The 19,652-nt window shown below is 43.1% G+C and overlaps 2 protein-coding genes across 4 annotated transcripts; both read left to right on the top strand.

Annotated features, from left to right (window-relative positions):
* The first annotated feature begins 218 nt into the window (after nucleotides 1-218).
* On the top strand, nucleotides 219-19,317 carry kat8 (K(lysine) acetyltransferase 8). Of its 2 annotated transcripts, none has more exons than XM_011477750.4 (11): nucleotides 219-624; nucleotides 1,591-1,665; nucleotides 1,742-1,920; nucleotides 1,993-2,046; nucleotides 2,131-2,295; nucleotides 2,871-2,960; nucleotides 3,205-3,345; nucleotides 3,546-3,639; nucleotides 5,721-5,871; nucleotides 5,959-6,113; nucleotides 19,152-19,317. In XM_011477750.4, the coding sequence occupies exons 1-11, from the start codon at nucleotides 306-308 to the stop codon at nucleotides 19,214-19,216; spliced, it is 1,488 nt and encodes a 495-aa protein (XP_011476052.1). In that variant the 5' UTR covers nucleotides 219-305; the 3' UTR covers nucleotides 19,217-19,317. The 2 variants fall into 2 exon arrangements, with proteins under 2 accessions (XP_011476052.1, XP_004071166.1); XM_004071118.5 differs by lacking the exon at nucleotides 19,152-19,317 and adding an exon at nucleotides 7,183-7,367 and having other exon boundaries at nucleotides 227-624.
* Nucleotides 11,021-13,378, top strand: LOC101156171 (transcobalamin-1). Of its 2 annotated transcripts, none has more exons than XM_004071119.5 (5): nucleotides 11,021-11,135; nucleotides 11,390-11,485; nucleotides 11,562-11,700; nucleotides 12,780-12,916; nucleotides 13,003-13,378. In XM_004071119.5, exons 1-5 carry the CDS (start codon nucleotides 11,030-11,032, stop codon nucleotides 13,062-13,064), a joined length of 540 nt encoding a protein of 179 aa, XP_004071167.2. In that variant the 5' UTR covers nucleotides 11,021-11,029; the 3' UTR covers nucleotides 13,065-13,378. The 2 variants fall into 2 exon arrangements, with proteins under 2 accessions (XP_004071167.2, XP_011476051.1); XM_011477749.4 differs by having other exon boundaries at nucleotides 11,041-11,135; nucleotides 11,393-11,485.
* Nucleotides 19,318-19,652: the final 335 nt, after the last annotated feature.

Genomic DNA, 19,652 nt, shown 5'->3' with positions numbered 1-19,652 from the left:
TATATTGATATTTTTGTACAAATTCATTTGTGTTATTTGATCATTCTAACGTAGTTAAACCTATTTTTAAATTAAAACGTTCAGTTTTTGGAGCAGAAATGGAAAAGGCTTTTAAACTCTTATGGAATATGCACCGCTACGTAATGTACTACAAACGGTTATATACGGTCCGTTTGCCACAGGTCAGTCGGTAGGGCTTGTGGGAAATGTAGTCAGAGATCGTTCGAGGCGCCATCTTTTTTCCCCGGCAACCTGTGGTCGAACTGCGCAGAATCGCAGCGCGTGTTTGCGCAGAAGCGTCAGGGATGACGGGCGGGAGCGCCTTTCACAAGAACTACAGCAACAATAAGGACTCGGAACCCCGAATCGGTGTGGAAATGGACTCGAGTCGACCCGAGCACGAGCGGGGGGAGCTGGAAAGCAGCATGCCCGCCGCGTGCTCCTCCAACGGCAGCGGCGGGGAGGAGGACGAGGCGGAGGCCCACGGCCGGACACGAGAAGCCGGGGCCTCGAGTAATCAGCACACCCCGGAGGGAGGCGGGGTGCTCTGCGGCGGGAGGGAGCAGGAGGTGTCGGTGGAAATCGGAGTGACGTATTTGTGTCAAAGAGCGGACAAAACATGGCGTGAGTGAAGTTCCCGTTCCGGTAAAGCAACAGCAGTGAGTCGGTAGACGACAAAAATGAACAAATTAGCAGAAAAATGCTCAATTTAGAGAGGGAGGATGTAAACAAAAAACGCTGCCTAGCTGGTGTGTATTTTTGCTTCGATCATGTTAACAATACTGTCATTAAGGAAATAATTAGTTTAAAGGAATAAAAGGTTAAAGTAGATTTATTTTTTATTTTTATGACTGAGTGTTTGGCTCGCTGTTTCTGTTTGGTTTGTAAACACTGTTAGCATTTCATCAGCTGTTAGCATCATTGGACATCATTTGATGAACCACAACAACAACGATGTAAACAAAGATCAAATCTGCTTTAATTAGGGACCACAGGCCACACATTTCTAAGGTCCAGAGACAAAAGATGCTGACCACAAACGATAGAGCTTCCAATCATAAACACAGAAATACATAAAATACATCTATAGAGCGGAAATTAAGCAAGTTATTAATATTTTACGTCTTAATGATTGCCTTTGTTTTCGCGGGAAGACTCAGTAATCACCATTAGACATGTCATGTGATTCTGCCATTTTTGATATTTTTCAAAGGATCGTTCATTTTGGGTGATTACATGCGAGTGCAGTTTATTATCCTGCAGTAAGGGCTTGAACCTGTGACGCCTCTTTACCGTGCTCATTAATATAACTTCTCACGATGTGAGAGTTTTCTCCGTGTTTAAGGAGTAGGTTTTTATTCATCTTCACGAAGCTGTGAAATCGATCCAAACTCGTGAGAAAGCTGCCGTTGGCTCACAAATGTCCGCTAAGTTCCCTGTACCTTGTTCTGAATTGAAATCGAAGCATAAGCTATCCCAGTAAGCACCACCACGCATGTAGTAAACAGCATTATTTTTCTTTTTAAATGACATTCTGCTGTCTGGACTGCCTGTTTAATCTCCGTTTGTAAATCTGTTGATTGTTTTCAGACACAGCGGAGGTGATCCAGTCCCGGCTGAACGAGCAGGAGGGCAGGGAGGAGTTCTACGTGCACTACGTGGGCTGTAAGTACACTTCTGCTACCCCTCCTGGTCCTCCTCTGTGCGTCTCTTCACCTGATTCATCTGATGGTTCTTGTAGTCAACCGCCGTCTGGACGAATGGGTGGGAAAGTCCCGCCTGGCGCTGACCAAGACGGTGAAGGACGCCGTGAGGAAGAGCACTGAGGTTGGAGGCGTTGGGGATCTGGGAGACCAGCCTGAGAGGAAGATCACACGCAACCAGAAGCGCAAGCACGATGAGATCAACCACGTGCAGAAGGTGGAGACGTTTGCTTTGCGGCGTGGCTGTCAGTGATGCTGGTCGTGTCGGCTTAACGGCTTCCTTTTTCAGACGTACGCAGAGATGGACCCGACGACAGCCGCACTGGAGAAGGAGCACGAAGCGGTACGTGGACGTCCTCTCTGTGTGCTTTGACTGTCAGCCTGTGGAACTTCTCACCCTTTAATGGTTTCGTCTTTGGATGTACAGATCACCAAAGTGAAATACGTGGATAAAATCCAGATAGGAAACTTTGAAATTGACGCCTGGTACTTCTCTCCATTTCCTGAAGACTACGGGAAGCAGCCCAAGCTGTGGATCTGCGAGTACTGTCTCAAATACATGAAGTACGAGAAGACGTTCAGATATCACCTGGTCAGTTCAGCTCTCGTCCTCTTTCACATATCGGCAGCTGTCTGATTTACAACGATTTGAATAAAGAAATACTGAGAAAGGCAAATTTAGGTTTAATTATCTTTCTATACGTCTTTCATCATAAGAAAAATGCCACAAAAACATGTTCAAAACCCCAAAAACAACAAGTTTTATCGCCGTGGGTCTTTAAAGTTACTAAAAGTAAAACAAAAAACTAGACAACTGACTTTATTTATATTCTGTTCTGGTTTCATTTGATGCTCCTGAAATGTAGCAATAGATATTTTTGTAATAGACGTGTTTCCTGTATTTGGGTTCAATTATTTTCTGTTTTATTTTATTTTTTAAAGTTATCTTTAGTTGTGGACACATTATATTGGTTCACTTTAAACGCCTCTTGTGCCGTGAGAAGACGTCCGGTCTTTGCAGACGGACTGCCGGCTGTTTCTGACGGGAAGCTGCTGTTCTGCTTTGTGTTCGCTCACGCGTGTTTGCCTCCATTCAGGCTCTCCATGACGCAGCAGCGTGATGATGAAAACCAAGGAAAGTCTGACCCCCCCCTCTTCTTCTTTCAGTCTCACTGTCAGTGGAGGCAGCCCCCCGGCAAGGAGATCTACAGGCGGAGCAACATCTCCGTGTACGAGGTGGACGGGCGGGACCACAAGGTGAGCGTCCTGGAAACATCCATCTTCCAAATCCGCTGATTCCCTTTCGGGATCACGGGGTTGCTGGAGCCTATCCCAGCCTCTGTCGGTTGGAGGCCACACTCGCATTCAACTGTGGGTGGAAGGTGGAGAAAACCAGAGTCTCCTCGCTGCGAGGCGAGAGTGCTAACCGCCACGCCGCCGCCGTCTGGGAACATCTGAACTGCAGACGCCGTTTTGTCTGATTGTTGCTTCCTGTCTGCAGATTTACTGTCAGAATCTCTGTCTTCTGGCCAAACTGTTCCTCGACCATAAGACGCTTTATTTTGACGTGGAGCCCTTCATCTTCTACATCCTCACTGAGGTCAACAAGCAGGGGGCGCACATCGTCGGCTACTTCTCCAAAGTGAGTCACGGCGACACTCCGGTTTTTTGAAGTATTGATTTGATTGTTGAGTCAAACCTGAACCAAAATCTTTTTATTAAAGGTTCAAAGCCACAATAAGAATATGGCAACATGATAGATCCATTGATTTAGAGCTCCCAGAAGCTCCTGCCTTTCAGCTCAGCCTCACGCCTGTTGCTTTAACTTTGTCCTCTCCTCAGGAGAAGGAGTCTCCGGATGGAAACAACGTGGCGTGCATTCTCACGCTGCCGCCTTACCAGCGCAGAGGTTATGGGAAGTTCCTCATCGCTTTCAGTGAGTGGGAGTTCAGACATTGAAATAATGTTAAGTTAGAAGTCCTCTGCTGGAGCAGAAACATCTCCGTTTCTGTCTGCAGGGCTCCAGACTGCGAGCAATTGGTCGCATTTTGCGACCAAAATTTGAGAGTGTGCGACTGAATTTTACATCCAGTCGCACATGTGCGACCAGTAAATTTGCCTCCCCCACCCTTCGTATTTTTTATACATTAAACGTGGAAGGGGCACGTCAATGATCAATGAAATAATCAATGAGACGCGAGCGCACACGCATGCAGGCAGGCACACACACTCGCGCACATACTCATGAAACGCGAGCACGTACACTCTCGCGTGATGCCTGTGTGTGAGGCGGCCACTGCGTGTGAGAAGAATAGGGAAAGCCACTGTGAGTGGCTAAAATGCGTGGAGGGGGCGGGGCCTAGAGATAATCGAGTGCGCGTAAACATCTGTGGGAAGGAAACGGAGACAAATGTCACAACCTGATATGTGCGTCTGAACTATGGGTAAGCGAACTATTGATTCGTTCTTCCGACCTGCGGCTAATGTACCAGTGCCACAGTGTACAGCAGGGGTCTCAAACTCGCGGCCCGCAGGCTATTTGCGGCCCCCAAGATGATATTTTGCGGTCCCCGCCTTAATATGAAGGTTTAATGTTACTGCAGCCCGCCAGTTTGTATGAATGACACTTTTTCATTGTCGTGCGCGAAGCTGACCAACCAATCACAGTGGGGTATATGACTCTTGGGGGCGTGACAATGACAGGGTTTGAAAGCAGGAAACCTGACAGCCCCCTCCCTCCCCGGACCACATTAAGGAGTTCCTTACTTTCCTTTTTAGAACGTATATATTCGCTCGTAATTTTCTAAATACATGCAGTCCGTGCTGAACTTTTCTCTGGGTCGCACAGACCCGGAGGAAGGTTTAGGTTTTGGTTACGGTTACGGCGGCGCATCAAAGGGTTTATGCACGGCCGTTACGGCAGCACACCGCTCCCGCGGGAGTCGGGTCAGCTGAGGAGAATAAATGTCCCACATGTACATGCGTGACAGCTAACGGGGCTTGAACTTTAAACACGCTCGAGTAAAAACAACATTAGTTTTAGACTCACTGAAAATACGTGGGGAAAATGCAACGATAGACGTGCTTGAGATGAACCGGCGCCGCGCCTGGATCGTTGGGGAAACCGGGGGGCCGGATCTGCAGTGCAGCAAGACTGAAGGAGAACATGAAATTGGAGTTGTCCTTAACATTCAGTTTAGTTTTAATATTCTTCTCCCCCTTAGTATGATCTGTGTTATTATATATTTTATGATTATTTTAATGTTTTGTGATTTATGTAGCCTTTTTTAATGAATTGGTATTTTAAATTATTTTAATTAATCACTCCACTACAAAAACCATCAGGACACATGTCCCATAATGCATTGTTTTGTAGTCTCTAGTTTCCAGCTGTGTTCGGGTAGGTTTGCCCCTTGCTTCCACCCCTTTCTCGCAATATTTTTGTGATGATTGACAGTTGATGTTTGAGCAAAAACAAAAATATATGTCACACACCAGGTGATCTGCGCAGCGTTGAGTCCACCTGGGTGATCTCAAACACGCTTATTGTGCATCTTGGCTGCACCTATTTGGTGTCACAAAGATACATTTCCATCCGTTTTCTTTACTTTTTGTACTGTCATGACAGTGATGGTGCTGTCAGTTTACCTGTTGTTGCATCTTCAAAAGTGCAGAATAAAATGTGACACTGAATTTGAAACAGCACATTGTAATTTCTGCATCTATTATTAATGTATTTATTAGTAATACAGTGGAAATTAGTAGATTTGGTTAGAATGTTGATTTACGGTATGCGCCCCTAAATTTTCTGGTTGCGCCCCTAAAATTTTCAGTTAGGGGCCACTGTGCTCCTAGTGAAAAAAGTTAGTCTGGAGCCCTGGTCTGATCACTGAACTGTTCATCTAAAAGTCTCGTTTTACGTTGAATTTGTCTATTTTGCAGGTTTTTTCCTTTAGAAAACTGATCTGCTCTTTACTTTGGCTTTGATTGGCGGCTCCACTGCTCTCGTGTTTGCAGGTTATGAGCTCTCTAAGCTGGAGAACTCGGTGGGTTCCCCTGAGAAACCGCTGTCGGATCTGGGGAAGCTGAGCTACAGGAGTTACTGGTCCTGGGTGCTGCTGGAGATCCTGCGGGACTTCAGAGGAACTCTGTCCATCAAAGACCTCAGGTAGACGTCAGAGCCCCGCCTCCTGCTGGCCTCAGTTGTGCTGGTGGGAGGGAAGGCTTCAGCTTCTTTGGGAATTCTGATTCACAGCCAGATGACCAGCATCACGCAGAGTGACATCATCAGCACGCTGCAGTCGCTCAACATGGTGAAGTACTGGAAGGGTCAGCACGTCATCTGCGTGACCCCCAAGCTGGTGGAGGAGCACCTGAAGAGCGCCCAGTACAAGAAACCCCCCATCACAGGTGAGCACAGAACCTGAGGAAAGATTCAGTCACAGACGACGATGACAGGACCTGAAGTCCCTCCATGACTCTGAAAAAAACTTTATTTTTATGTTTTAAGCTTTAATACAAGTTTTTTACAATTCTGAACGCAGACTTTGAAAGGGTTACATTTGTTACACATCTGTCTGTGAGCTCGATGTGTTTCCTTGAGAGCGAAGCAACGTCTCCGCCTAAACGTCTGTCCAGCTGGTGATGTCTGCCGCCATCTTGATGTCCCTCTCAATTACGCCAGACCTTCATCAAATGTTTGCCTTCTCTAGCAGAACATGACATTCTCTCTGAACATCTGTGCATCCAGATGTTCGAGGCTTCTCAGTGACTCTGAAAGTGTTCCTGTGGTTCACCTGCAGCTCAAATCAGTGATGGACCAATCAGAGGTCGTAAAGGGCGTGAGCTCTCCTCTGATTGGCCGACTTCAGACGTTCATTTAGCGAACGCCGCTGTCGGACGGAGGCGACTAACTAACTCACTGCGTCTGATCAACAGAGGATGTAGCCTCAGATGATGAGAGCTGATTCAAAGATTGAAAACTTTATTAATAAAAACATTCTGAATTGATCTGTAAGAGAACAACATAGACTAGAACATGTTTTTACTGCAGTTGTGCAGCGGCGTGGACTTGCAGGTTGCGAGTTGGTGGTTATGACATCATTCCAAACAGGGGCTGAACAGTGACATCATGAGGCTGTCAGTGGTACTGCACACAAAGCAGAGAAAAGATGTTTCAGAGCAGACAGCTGTTCCCTTTTAATACTAATTAGTAACATTTATGTTCGTGACAGCACAAAGAAGAGGTTAAAATGAAAAGAGATGAGAAGGAAGCAGCTGAGAATGCAGTTTGAGGGGCTAAAAAATTCAGTTTATGATGGAATAATGGCTATTTTGACCTATTTTACAGAAGTTAAATAATTTATTACTGTTTTTAATATGATTTGAAGTGTAGTATTTATAGTAATAGCCAAATGGAGTGTTCAAATTGTTTTTGTGCTTGTTAATTGAATAAATCTCTGTTTCTTGTCTTTCACAGTGGACACTTTGTGCTTAAAGTGGGCCCCTCCCAAGAACAAACAAGCCAAACTGTCAAAGAAGTAAAGCATTGAGACCTCCAACACCTCCTGTTTCGTCACACACCGTGTAAATAGTTGTTTGTAGCATCTGTCAGTATTTTCTTACAATAAATGTGTTCATAAAAAATATATTTTCTGGGATTTTTGTCTTTATTTTCTGTGTACATTTGTGTGTTTGGTCATTAACAATAACTTTTCTCTGGTCGTCAGTGCGTCTGTTTCTGTCATCCAGTTCCTAAACTGTCCTGTAGGGGGAGCCACAGCCACATGTTTCAGCTTCATCATCTCTGTTTTGATGAAGCTATGTCAGGTTTTCTGGATCATCAGTTTGCTGGATTAAAACAAAACTGGTTGGTTAATGTGATCTGCAACACAAACACAGTTATGACGCAGTGAAACAGAAATGTTGATGGTGAGGAAGTTGAACCTCATCCAAAAATACCTGCTGAGGCTTTCTGCTGGGAAGAGGGCTTTGCTTCAGGCTGGTTCCTGCTCCACTCTGCTCTTTGAGCAGCATCTCTGAACAGCATTGTGTCTCCTGTGTGTTGATGAATATAAAACATTTGAGACTTTTGAAGAGTCGCTCACCTGAGCACAAATAGTACACATGATACATACTATGAATGTTATATGCCTGTCATTTGTTTGTATGCATAAGTATGTGTGTGTGAGCTGTAGTGGCATTGTGTACGTGTTGACATGTATGTGTGTGAAGGTTTTCAGAGCCAACAGCTATGTTTGTAACATTTAAGTGCGTCTGTGGGCATGTTCTGCTCTTTTGACTAACATCTGCACCCCACAGTAATGATGATGATTTTTTTGTAAATCTACCCCCTCCTACTCTAAACTCTTCAACCCCCTTTTATTTATTTATTTTGAACCCTTATCCCCCATCTTAAACATCCCACTCTCTCCTTTTCTTTTCTCTGATGCATCCAGTCAAACAAGAAATCCATACAAACAAACATAATGTAAAAAGTTTTGCCTCAAATTCAAAAGATTCATAGCCCCTCTTTTGTAACAGTAGACTCTGGACAATCCTGATTTTAATGAGCTCGCTTACAGCTTTTGGTAGCTGTTGGTGTGGGTAGCAGGACTTGGTGTGGGCCTTGCCACCGTGGGCTAGACCAATACTTCCTTTTTATGGTCTTCACAAACACCCAGTCACCGACCTGCACTGGTGAGGTTTCCTGTGGAGATGAAAAGGAATCTGGCACTTTATTCTCCTTTGCACATCTTTAGCGGTAAATATTTTTCTCAAATTATCCACTAAAGTTGCATCATCATCTGGAGAAAGTTGCTGTGTAGAATCAAGGTCTGGTAACCTATAAGAACGTCCATACAACATTTCAAAAAGCGTTAAAGGTTGACCTGCTGTGGGTGTGATACGCATGCTTACTATACAGTCAGGCCACTGTCTGTTTGTCTCTTCCATGCATTTCTTTAACTTTGATTTGATAGTACCATTGGTTCTCTCTACTAACCCTGAACATTGTGGATGATAACTACAATGTCTCTTTAGATCAATACAAAGGTGTTGAGCCATTTTTTTCTATCACTTGATTTGCAAAATGGATCCCATTATCACTTCTTATCACTTGTTGTATGCCAAAGGTTGGGGTTATTCTTTCTAAAAATAGCTTTAGCCACTGTAATAGCATCCTGTGTTGCACATGGAAGATATTCTACCCATTTAGAAAAAACATCAATAATTGATGTTTAATTAATTGGTAATATAATAATGGGTAATGAGCCGTCAACGGAGGAGCAGTCGGTGTGGAGGGGGTGTGGAGAAATCAGCTGCAAGGGTCAGAGTTGGGTCACAACTGACTCATCATCTTCTCTCTTTGCCACCAGACAAGCTTCTCTGGTTTTACGTTCTGAATGCCATTCTTTCTTCTTGTTGCTTCATCTAACCACAGTTTTGAACATGTTAATTCTTCACTATTTTTGTTTATTTTTTATTCTGTTTTTAATTTGTAACCATTGAACTAATCCAGCACATGACTATACTCCAATATTCCCATTAAAAATGTATTTTTTTTCCCCCATTTTCTCATTAATGTTTATTTCAACCTGGATGAGCTCTGTCCATATATTCTTGCATCTCCTGTTAATTTCTAGTTTTCTATTTGAATTTCCCATTATTTATTTATGTATGTATGTATGTGTGTGTGTGTGTGTGTGTGTGTGTGTGTGTGTGTGTGTGTGTGTGTGTATGTGTGTATGTATGTATGTATGTATGTATGTATGTATGTATGTATGTAAGTAAGTAAGTCACGGAGTGTGATCAGAACCAACAGAGAATGCCTCTCTGGACCAAATTTCACTCGTGCAACAAGCTTCTAGGTCAGACCTAGGGTAAAAAAAACATACCACCAGGAAATACATAGAACTATTTCTGAAAAGATAAAAAGGTCCGTTTGAGTTAACATTTAAAAATACATTTGAACGTCTGTAAAATTACCCTACAGTAACACTGTAGGGTAAAGGATTTTGAAAACCAATGACGAGAAATCTATAATGGTACATGTTGAAAGTAACTTCACAGTCATGAGGAGTTCTACAAGTGTCCCTGCATGGGTCACAACCAGACAGTTTTATGCTTATTTAAAGTTGCATTTAATGAAGTTTGGATGCTTCGTCTAAAACAGGTGAAACAAGTTAAACTCAATTTATGAGAATACCCAACAGCATAAAAACAAGTTTTTCTGAGAACTGCTGGTTCTGTTAAAAACTGGTGAAGGAACATCAGAGAGGTTGAGGTTTACTATAAAAATGAGAGGAATGAAGGTCAGCTCAGGTGAAAAGACAAAACATCTTTGTGAAAAGAGAGGAACTCAAGAGGAACAGTGAGGCTACGGGGAGCAGAGGTGAAGAGGCGTTTAAAGATCGTGAAAATTCATATCCTATAACTTGAGCTTTACTTTCTTCATCTATATATTTTAAAAGTGCTCATAAAGATTTCTAATGAATGTTATGGCGTAGGCCGGGTGCATACTGGCTGTCTTCGGGCTAAAAATAGTTTGGATGCTCCGTCTAATACAGATGAAACAAGTTAAACTCAATTTAAGAGAATACCCAATGGCATAAAAACAAGTTTTCTGAGAACTGCTGGTTCTGTCTAAAACTGGTAAAACTACACTTACAAGAATTTCCTACAGAATAAAAACTAGGAGTGTATTAAGTCATTTTGGCAACAATTCAATTAATATCTAAGATTGTTAGAAGACAAAGTTTTGCTCTCCAAAACACATTCTGGATGTACAACAAGCAGAAACATCACAAAGCCAGACATTTCCTTTGTGATTCAACTTTGGCTTAAAAAACTTTAGGAGTACCAGCTTTAATATCAGACTATTATGAATCCTTTTGCTTAATTTTATGTTATAAATTACCGTTAGATGTAAAATCTTTATTGCATTAGTTGGATGTATTTTGTAAGTCCACTCTGTGCTGTTTGATGTACATCAGAACGACCGGTTCTTATAGAAAATGAGGTTTCTCCATTTATTGTTGTGTGAAAACTCAAAAGTACTTTTCTGCTGATCCAAAAAGCTTTTAAAAATATTAAATGTTTTCCCTAAAAGGTTGAAGTAAATCAAACATCAGCCAAATTGATTTATTTTGTAAAAAGGAGATCCGCTTTGTCATTTAAATTATTCGAAAACTTCAGGAAATAAATGTAAAATTCTGGCAGCTGAACTACCTAGGAGCTTTGAAAACAGATTTCTGAGAACAAAAGGAACAGGTGAGGTTTGGGGGCGTGGCTAAGAGGTAGCTAGGAGGGGAACAGGGCGTGTTTAAATGACAGGAAGATTATTTATTCTGCAGATCAGCTGGTGTTGGACACTTCCAGTTATGGCTTTCAGGGTGATCTTCACAGCAGCTGTGCTGATTCTGCTGACACAAGGTAAGAAGCTGCGCAGCGAGTTGGAGTCCTGGAAGATCTGAGATCTGAGAGCTGACAGGCAGCCATGGAAGTTTTTCCTAAATCCGATTGAAGGCATGATTCTCAAGTTAGCAAGACTGTCTGTAGATCACGATGTTTGCAGATGATGTTGTGATCTATAGTGAAGAGGCTCGGGGGAACATTTTTTCACGTTTGGTCAGCTGTGATAGATAACAGAGGTCACTGGATAAAGAGCTTCTTCTTTGGGTGTCCAGCAGGTGATGAGGGGGATGATGAAGGTGCCAACTCTGATCGTGGCAGCCATGCTGGTGCTGCTGCCCTCCTAAGGCATTCTGATACTGTCCGTCAAGGTAAGCTCAAGACCCCCCGTTTTCCAGTATTCCTTTTCAAGAATTTCCTTTTGCTTTAATGCGAGTCTTTTCTCAGACAACAACCTAGATCCCATTACCATTGTGGTAAAGAACAAGTTTCAGGGAGTGAAGAAGACCTATAATGCTTCTGTGGCTTACAGAGGGATACTGATAGGAGCCATGAAGAGACTCAGGAAATCTAATGCTAACTTCAAGTGAGACCACATTATATACTTGTCTGTTTCTGATGTACATTCATTTGGTCAGTTTTTAGACTGAATGGTCCAGCAAAGAAGGTTCTGTTTGAATTCCTGCTACATCAACACATGTTAAATTCACTAAAAAAGGTGTGATGGTTTGGAATTTTCTTCAAGAGAATGAGATGACCATTTACATTAAATGACCCTGGGATAAGCTCCAGCAGCCCCATGACCCCGAAAAGGAACAAACGGAAGAAGATGGATGGATGGATGGATGGATAAATGACCCTCCTGCAGTTTTAGGAAATATTTAGACAACACTCTTGTTTTACTTAACATTTCTGGGTGATTTCATATTGAGGAGACTAATTAGGCAAGACACTAACTCAAATCTGTGATTTATACTAAACAATGTCATGTTCATCCATCTTCATCCATCCATCCATCCATCCATCCATCCATCCATCCATCCATCCATCCATCGAGGTCACAGAGTTGCTGGAGCCTTTCCCAGCTACTGTTGGGCAAACATGGAGTTTCAGGGAAAATTTACTGTCATTATTGCCAGATAGATACATCTAGACAATAAAGAAAAACACAATAGGAAACCACAAACCACAACAACAAGTATGTTTCTTGGAAACAGGGGAGAAGAGACAAAAGTGTGATAGGGGACTCCCAGCACCATTCTTTCTTTCTCTCTCTCAAAGGAATGCTCCTTTCCTTGTCCTTTTACTGAAAATAGAAGTATGAGGTTACTACTTCCAAGCAGACAAACAAAGTTGAAAAGTTCATTAGGGGTGTCGTCTAGTGAACTATTTTTTCAATTCAAACAGTATTCTTTCCTTATCTGCTAAGGACATATTGTCGTAAAACCCCCTCTTCCTAGTTGAGGTAAGAAGCAGAAAAAACATAGAACTGTTTCTGAAAAGGGTAGTTTGTGTTAACATTTAAAAATACATTTAAACAATGAACAAACTAAAAACAATTTCTTCCACAATTATCTAAAAAAATTATGGAATAAAATGATCTTTTTCTTGACTATTAAATGGAGAATGTTTATCGTATTACTCACTGTCTGATCTGTCCTCCAGGTTCACTTACAAGGAGGATTTAAACTATGGTCCTTACCTGGAGAGTATCAACGGTGTGCCTGGAAAAACTGAAGACCATACTTACTGGGAACTGCTGGTCATAAAGCCAAATGGCAGCGTCATAATTCCAGATGTTGGTGAGTCCACTGCAAAAATCAACACAAAGTAAAAACCCTCTGAGCTGATTGTTGAGATCAATTTGTTATCCTGTTTCTGTTTTCAGGAATTGGATGTTACATTCCTAGTCCCAACGAGCAAATCCTCTTTAACTTTACAAAATGGTAGGAGGCTCCACAGTGGTGTAGTGGTTAGCACTCACTTCCCAGAAGAAGGCCCTGATTCTGATCCAAAGAGGGTCTTTTCTGTGTGGAGTTTGCATGTTCTCCCCGTGCTTGTATGGCTTTTCTCCGGGTCCCCCAGCTTCCTCCCAGAATTAAAATTCATAAGTTAGTTGGTGAATTTACATAGTCACTTTGGTGTAAATGTGTGGTTGGTTGTTTGTCTCATTGTTGCCCTGCAATGGACTGGCAAACTATCCAGGGGTAACCCCACCTTTCTCTGTCAGGAAGTTTTGTGGAATAAAGGCATTACAAAGTAAACTTTATCTGTCTTGTTTTTTTTTTACCAGCAACTGAGAGACTTTATGCAAATGACCTATGTGGAGGAAAGTGCCACCCAAAAAACAAAAAGCTCAGCACATTTATGCATTGAAATATCAGCATCAGTCTCCCAGCCCCAAACAATTGAGTTCCCACTATTCACAACCCCTCAAGTTAAAGTACACACAGATTCATCAATTTGTCTCCTTATGAGAGACTAAGAAGGTTAAATTACGGCGCTGGACCTCAAATCGCATCTGTATCAACTTAAAATTTAAACTGGTTGCCTCTGAATAGCAGCTTAACCATAACCCGTAATCCTAAACTTAACCCTTCCTTGAAAAATTACAAGCACATAGTCACTTTATTTCTGGCACTTTAATTTGCTGTGCAAGGTAACTAAACAATCACCGTTCCCTAGACTGTCAGTCGGGGTCGTTTGTGCCCCCCCCTTCTGTCAAGCTCTTCACTCATGCAAGACACATCTTGCAGAAAGGGGGGGGATCGAGGGCGGAGCTACTCAGATCAACTTAACACCAATGGCCTGGAGGATGTGTTGGAAACAGAGGCATCAAATAAATATAAAATATAGCTTTAAGACATTTAGGTTGTGGGATTTGGGTTAAAAGCTTTATCTTCTTTCTCTTTCGGCTTTTCCCATCAGGGGTCGCCACAGCGAATCATCCTTTTCCACCTCACTCTATCATGAACATCTTCTACCCTAACGTTAGCCAACTTCATGTCCTCTGTTAAGACATCCATATATCTCCTCTTTGGCCGTCCTCTTGCCCTCCGGCCAGGCAGCTCCATCTCCAACATCCTTCTACCAATATATCCACTATCCCTCCTCTGTACATGTCCAAACCATCTCAGTCTGGCTTCTCTGACTTTGTCGCTAACACAGGCAACATGAGCCGTCCCTCTGATGTACTCGTTCCTTATCCTGTCTAACCTGGTCACTCCTAAGGAGAACCTCAACATCTTCATCTCTGCTACCTCCATCTCAGCCTCTTGTCTCTGTCTCACTGCTACCGTCTCTAACCCATAGAGCAGAGCTGGTCTCACCACTGTCTTGTACACCTTTCCTTTGAGTCTTGCTGGCACTTTTCTGTCACACAACACTCCTGACACTTTCCTCCAACCGCTCCAACCTGCCTGCACTCGCCTCTTCACCTCTTTTCCACACTCCCCATCACACTGAACTGTTGACCCCAAGTACTTAAACTCCTGCACCTTCTTCACCTCAGCCCCCTGTAACCTAACGCTTCTACCTTGATCCCTCTCGTTCAGACACATGTATTCTGTCTTACTACGACTGACCTTCATACCTCTTCTTTCCAGAGCAAACCTCCACCTCTCTAGCTGTTCCTCCACCTGCTCTCTACTCTCACTGCAAATTACAATGTCATCCGCAAACATCATTGTCCAGGGAGATTCCTGTCTTACCTCGTCTGTCAGCCTGTCCATCAGCATAGCAAACAAAAAAGGACTCAAAGCTGATCCTTGGTGTAGTCCCACCTCCACCTTGAACTCCTCTGTCTGACCTACAGCACATCTCACCACCGTCATACTTCTCTCATACATGTCCTGAACTACTCTGACATACTTCTCTGCCACTCCAGACGACCTCATACAGTACCACAGCTCCTCCCTCGGCACCCTGTCATACGCCTTCTCTAAATCTACGAACACACAATGCAGCTCCTTCTGACCTTCTCTGTACTTTTCCATCAACATTCTCAAAGCAAAAATGGCATCAGTGGTGCTCTTACGGGGCATGAAACCATACTGCTGCTCACAGATCTCCACCTTCTTCCTAAGCCTGGCTTCCACTACTCTTTCCCACAGCTTCATTGTGTGGCTCATCAACTTTATTCCTCTATAGTTGCTGCAGTTCTGCATGTCACCCTTGTTCTTAAAGATCGGGACCAGAACGCTTCTCCTCCATTCCTCAGGCATCTTCTCACTCTCTAGAATCCTATTGAACAACCTTGTTAGAAATTCCACTGCTGTCTCTCCTAGGCACTTCCATACCTCCACAGGTACGTCATCAGGACCAACGGCCTTTCCGCTCTTCATCCTTTTCAGAGCCTTCCTAACCTCATCCTTTCCAATCTCTGCTTCTTCCTGCTCCACAACAACCACATCTTCCTCCCTTCTTTCCCTGTCATTTTCCTCGTTCATCAGCTCCTCAAAATACTCCTTCCATCTTTTCTGTACACTCTCCTGGGTTGTTAGCACCTTTCCATCTCTGTCCTTAATCACCCTTATCTGTTGCACGTCCTTCCCATCTCTGTCTCTCTGTCTGGCTAGTCTGTACAAGTCCTTCTCTCCTTCCTTTGTGTCTAACCTGTCATATAGCTCATCGTAAGCTTTCTGTTTGGCCTTTGCCACCTCTCTCTTCACTCTACGCTGCGCTTCCTTGTACTCCTGTCTACCTTCCTCAGTCCTTTCTACATCCCACTTCCTTTTAGCCAACCTCTTCCTCTGGACGCATTCCTGTACTTCCTCGTTCCACCACCAAGTCTCTTTACCGTCTTTCCTCTTTCCAGATGACACACCTAGCACCTTCCTACCTGTTTCCCTGATAATCTCTGCTGTAGTTTCCCAGTCCTCTGGAAGCTCATCCTGACCACCCAGGACCTGCCTCAACTTCTGCCTAAATTCCTCACAAGTTTCTTCATTCTGTAGCTTCCACCACTTGGTCTTCTTTTCTGTTTTCCCTCTCTTCTTCTTCCTGACCTCCAGAGTCATTTTACACACCACCATGCGGTGCTGTCTGGCTACACTCTCTCCTACCACCACTTTGCAGTCATTAACCTCTCTCAAATGGCCTCGTCTACATAGGATGTAGTCCACCTGAGTACTCCTACCTCCACTTCTGTATGTCACTCTATGTTCCTCTCTCTTCTGGAAGTAAGTGTTGACTACAGCCATTTCCATCCTCTTCGCAAAGTCCACCACCATCTGTCCCTCCAGATTCCTTTCCTTCACACCAAACCTGCCCATCACCTCCTCATCACCTCTGTTGCCCTCACCAACATGCCCATTAAAGTCTGCTCCAATAACAACTCTCTCTCCTCTGGGAAAACTCTCTATGACCTCATCCAACTCACTCCAGAATCTCTCCTTCACTTCTAACTCACAGCCAACCTGTGGCGCATACCCACTGACTACATTCACCATCACCCCTTCAATTTCTAACTTTAGGCTCATCATCCTGTCTGAGACTCTTTTCACCTCTAGAACACTGTTTACAAACTCCCCCTTCAGAATCACACCTACCCCGTTTCTCTTCCTATCAACACCATGATAGAACAGTTTGTATCCTCCTCCAATACTACGTGCCTTGCTGCCCTTCCACCTTGTCTCCTGCACACACAGTACATCTACCTTCCTTCTCTCCATCATGTCTGCCAGCTCTCTGCCTTTCCCTGTCATTGTGCCAACGTTAAGAGTCCCTATTCTCAAACCTATGTTCCTGCCTTTTCCCTTCTCTCTCTGGCCACGGACCCTTCTGCCTCCCCTCTTTCTTCCACCAACAGTAGTCAAATTTCCACCGACACCCTGTAGGTTAACAGCATCGGTGGCGGTCGTTGTTAACCCGGGCCTCGACCGATCCGGTATGTCTAAAGTGTTGTGGATGATTCGCATGGTTATTTTGGCAATTTTTACGCCGGATGCCCTTCCTGACGCAACCCTCTCTATTTATCCGGGCTTGGGACCGGCACAGAAGTTACTGGCTTGCAACCCCTGTGGCTAGATTTAGGGTTAAAAGCTTTATAATCATACTTAACACACCACTGAGAACGTTTTAAAGAAGTAAAGCATTGAGACCTCCCATATCTGATCTCCTGTTTCTTCACACACGTGTAAACAGTTGCTTGTAGAATCTCTCAGTATTTTCTTGCAATAAATGTGTAAAAAAATCACATTTTCTGAGGGTTTATGTGTGTCCTTGCATGTGTTTGGTCATTAACAATAACTTTTCTCTGGATGTCAGTGCGTCTGTTTCCGTCATCCAGTTCCTAAACTGTCCTGTAGGGGGAGCCACAGCCACATGTTTCAGCTTCTTCATCATCTGTGTTTAATGTCAGGTTTTCTGAGTCACCAGTTTGCTGGATTAAAAGCAAAACTGGTTGGACATGATGTAATGTCATCTGCAACACAATCACAGTCATGATGCAGTGAAACAGAAATGTTAATTGTAAGGAAGTTGAACCTCATCCAAAAATACCTGCTGAGGCTTTCTGCTGGTAAGAGGGCTTTGCTTCAGGCTGGTTCCTGCTCCACTCTGCTTTTTGAGCATCATCTTTGTTCGAAACATCTGAAGATGTTTGTATGAACATCATTGTGTCTATTGTGTGTTGATGAATATAAAACATTTGAGGCTTTTCAGGTTTTGGAATAATTTGAACTTCAACTCAGGTAACACCTGTGTTGTTACATCCCACTGTTAATCCCATTCACCAAATTAAAACAGTCCTTCATTAACTTCATAATATACAGAAGAGAAAGTATAAATAAGTAGGGGTGTGGGAAAAATCAATTGTGTGAAATATTGCAATTTTATTTGGTAATACTAGTTTAGATTTTAATCCTGCCAGAACAATTTTTGATAAATTATTTATGAGATAACATGTTTCAGCGTCTTACTTTTGTGTGTCATTTCAATAAAAAAAAAAGGGATTCCGAAAAAAGAAGAAGAAAAAACCTCAGGGGTGTCCACATGAAGATGGGATCCTCCCCCAGGACAGACAGGCGATGTACCAGAACTCGTAGAAAAGAATTAGCTTTTCTAACTCTACAACTACACGTTTAAATAGTCCAGCAGATGAGCTTCATCCAGATGAGTTGGGGGACGGCTGGGGGCGCGAGACGAGCCAGAGGCAGATTCCACAACCGAGTAAGGACGTACACGGTCAGGTACAGGAGCAAGGACGAGCCAACTGGAATCTGGAATCACCCCTGCTGCCCCAGAGGGGACAAAATGGACCAATTAGAGATCCTAAAGGGCTCTCCTCTGATTGGCCGACTTCATATATTCCTATATGTGTGCAGCTCATTAAGCAAATGACGCTGTCAGAGGGAGGCAACTAACTCACTGCATCTGATCAGCAGAGGATGTAGCCTCAGATGATGACTGCTGATTCAAAGATTTAAAACTTTATTAATTGAAACATTCTGAATTGATCCATAAGAAAACAACTTGGACTAGAACATGTTTTGACTGCAGTTGTGCAGCGGCGTGGACTTGCAGGTGACGCCTCAATAAAAACCACTGGATTCAGTCAGACCAGGATTCCTGAAAGCGCCATGGCGCCATCTAGAGGCAAACAACTTCCCTGCAGAGTACCAACCAGTTTGGTTCCACTTACTCAGCTTTTGAATGTTGTAAGATGCAAAAGTTATCCTGTGGAGTTGATAGTTATGACAAAATTCCAAACAGGGGCGACCCCATGAGGCTTTCAGTGGTAATGCACACACGGCAGAGAAAATGCTTTATAATTACATTTATTAACGGCACAAAGAGGAGGTTAAAATGAAAAGTGACGAGAAGGAAGCAGCTCAGATTGCAGTTTGAGGGGCTAAAAAATTCAGTTTATGATGGAATAATGGCTGTTTTGACCTAATTTACCGATGTTAAATAATTTATTACTGTTTTTATTTGAATTGAAGTGCAGTAATTATATAACATCAATAGCCAAATGGAGTGTTTCCGTTGTTCTTGTGCTAGTTAATAAAATAAATCTCTGTCTCTTGTATTTCACAGTGGACACCATGTGCTTAAAGTGGGCCCCTCCCAAGAACAAGCAAGCCAAACTGTCAAAGAAGTAAAGCATTGAGACCTCCAACACCTCCTGTTTCTTCACACACCGTGTAAATAGTTGTTTGTACCATTTGTCAGTATTTTCTTAAAATAAATGTGTTGATAAAAATCATGTTTTCTGAGTTTTTTTTTCTTTATTTTCAATGTACCTTAGTGTGTTTGGTCATTGAAAATGACTTCTCTGGTTGTAAATGAAGTCTGTTTCTGTCATCCAGTTGCTAAACTGTCCTGTAGGGGGAGCCACAGCCACATGTTTTAGCTTCTTCATCTTCTCAGTGTTTGATGGATGCAACTTTGTCAGGTTTTCTGAGTCACCAGTTTGTTGGATTAAAGCAAAACTGGTTGGACATGATGTAATGTGATCTGGAACACAAACAGTTATGTCTTACACAGTGAAACAGAAATGTTAATAGTGAGGAAGTTGAACCTCATCCAAAAATACCA

This window comes from Oryzias latipes, chromosome 8 (assembly GCF_053564925.1).
Source record: "Oryzias latipes strain Hd-rR chromosome 8, Olatipes_Hd-rR_3.1".
Classification (NCBI taxonomy): domain Eukaryota; kingdom Metazoa; phylum Chordata; class Actinopteri; order Beloniformes; family Adrianichthyidae; genus Oryzias; species Oryzias latipes.
The sequence above is the reverse complement of the archived record's forward strand: the minus strand, read 5'-3'. Positions and strand labels throughout refer to the sequence as shown.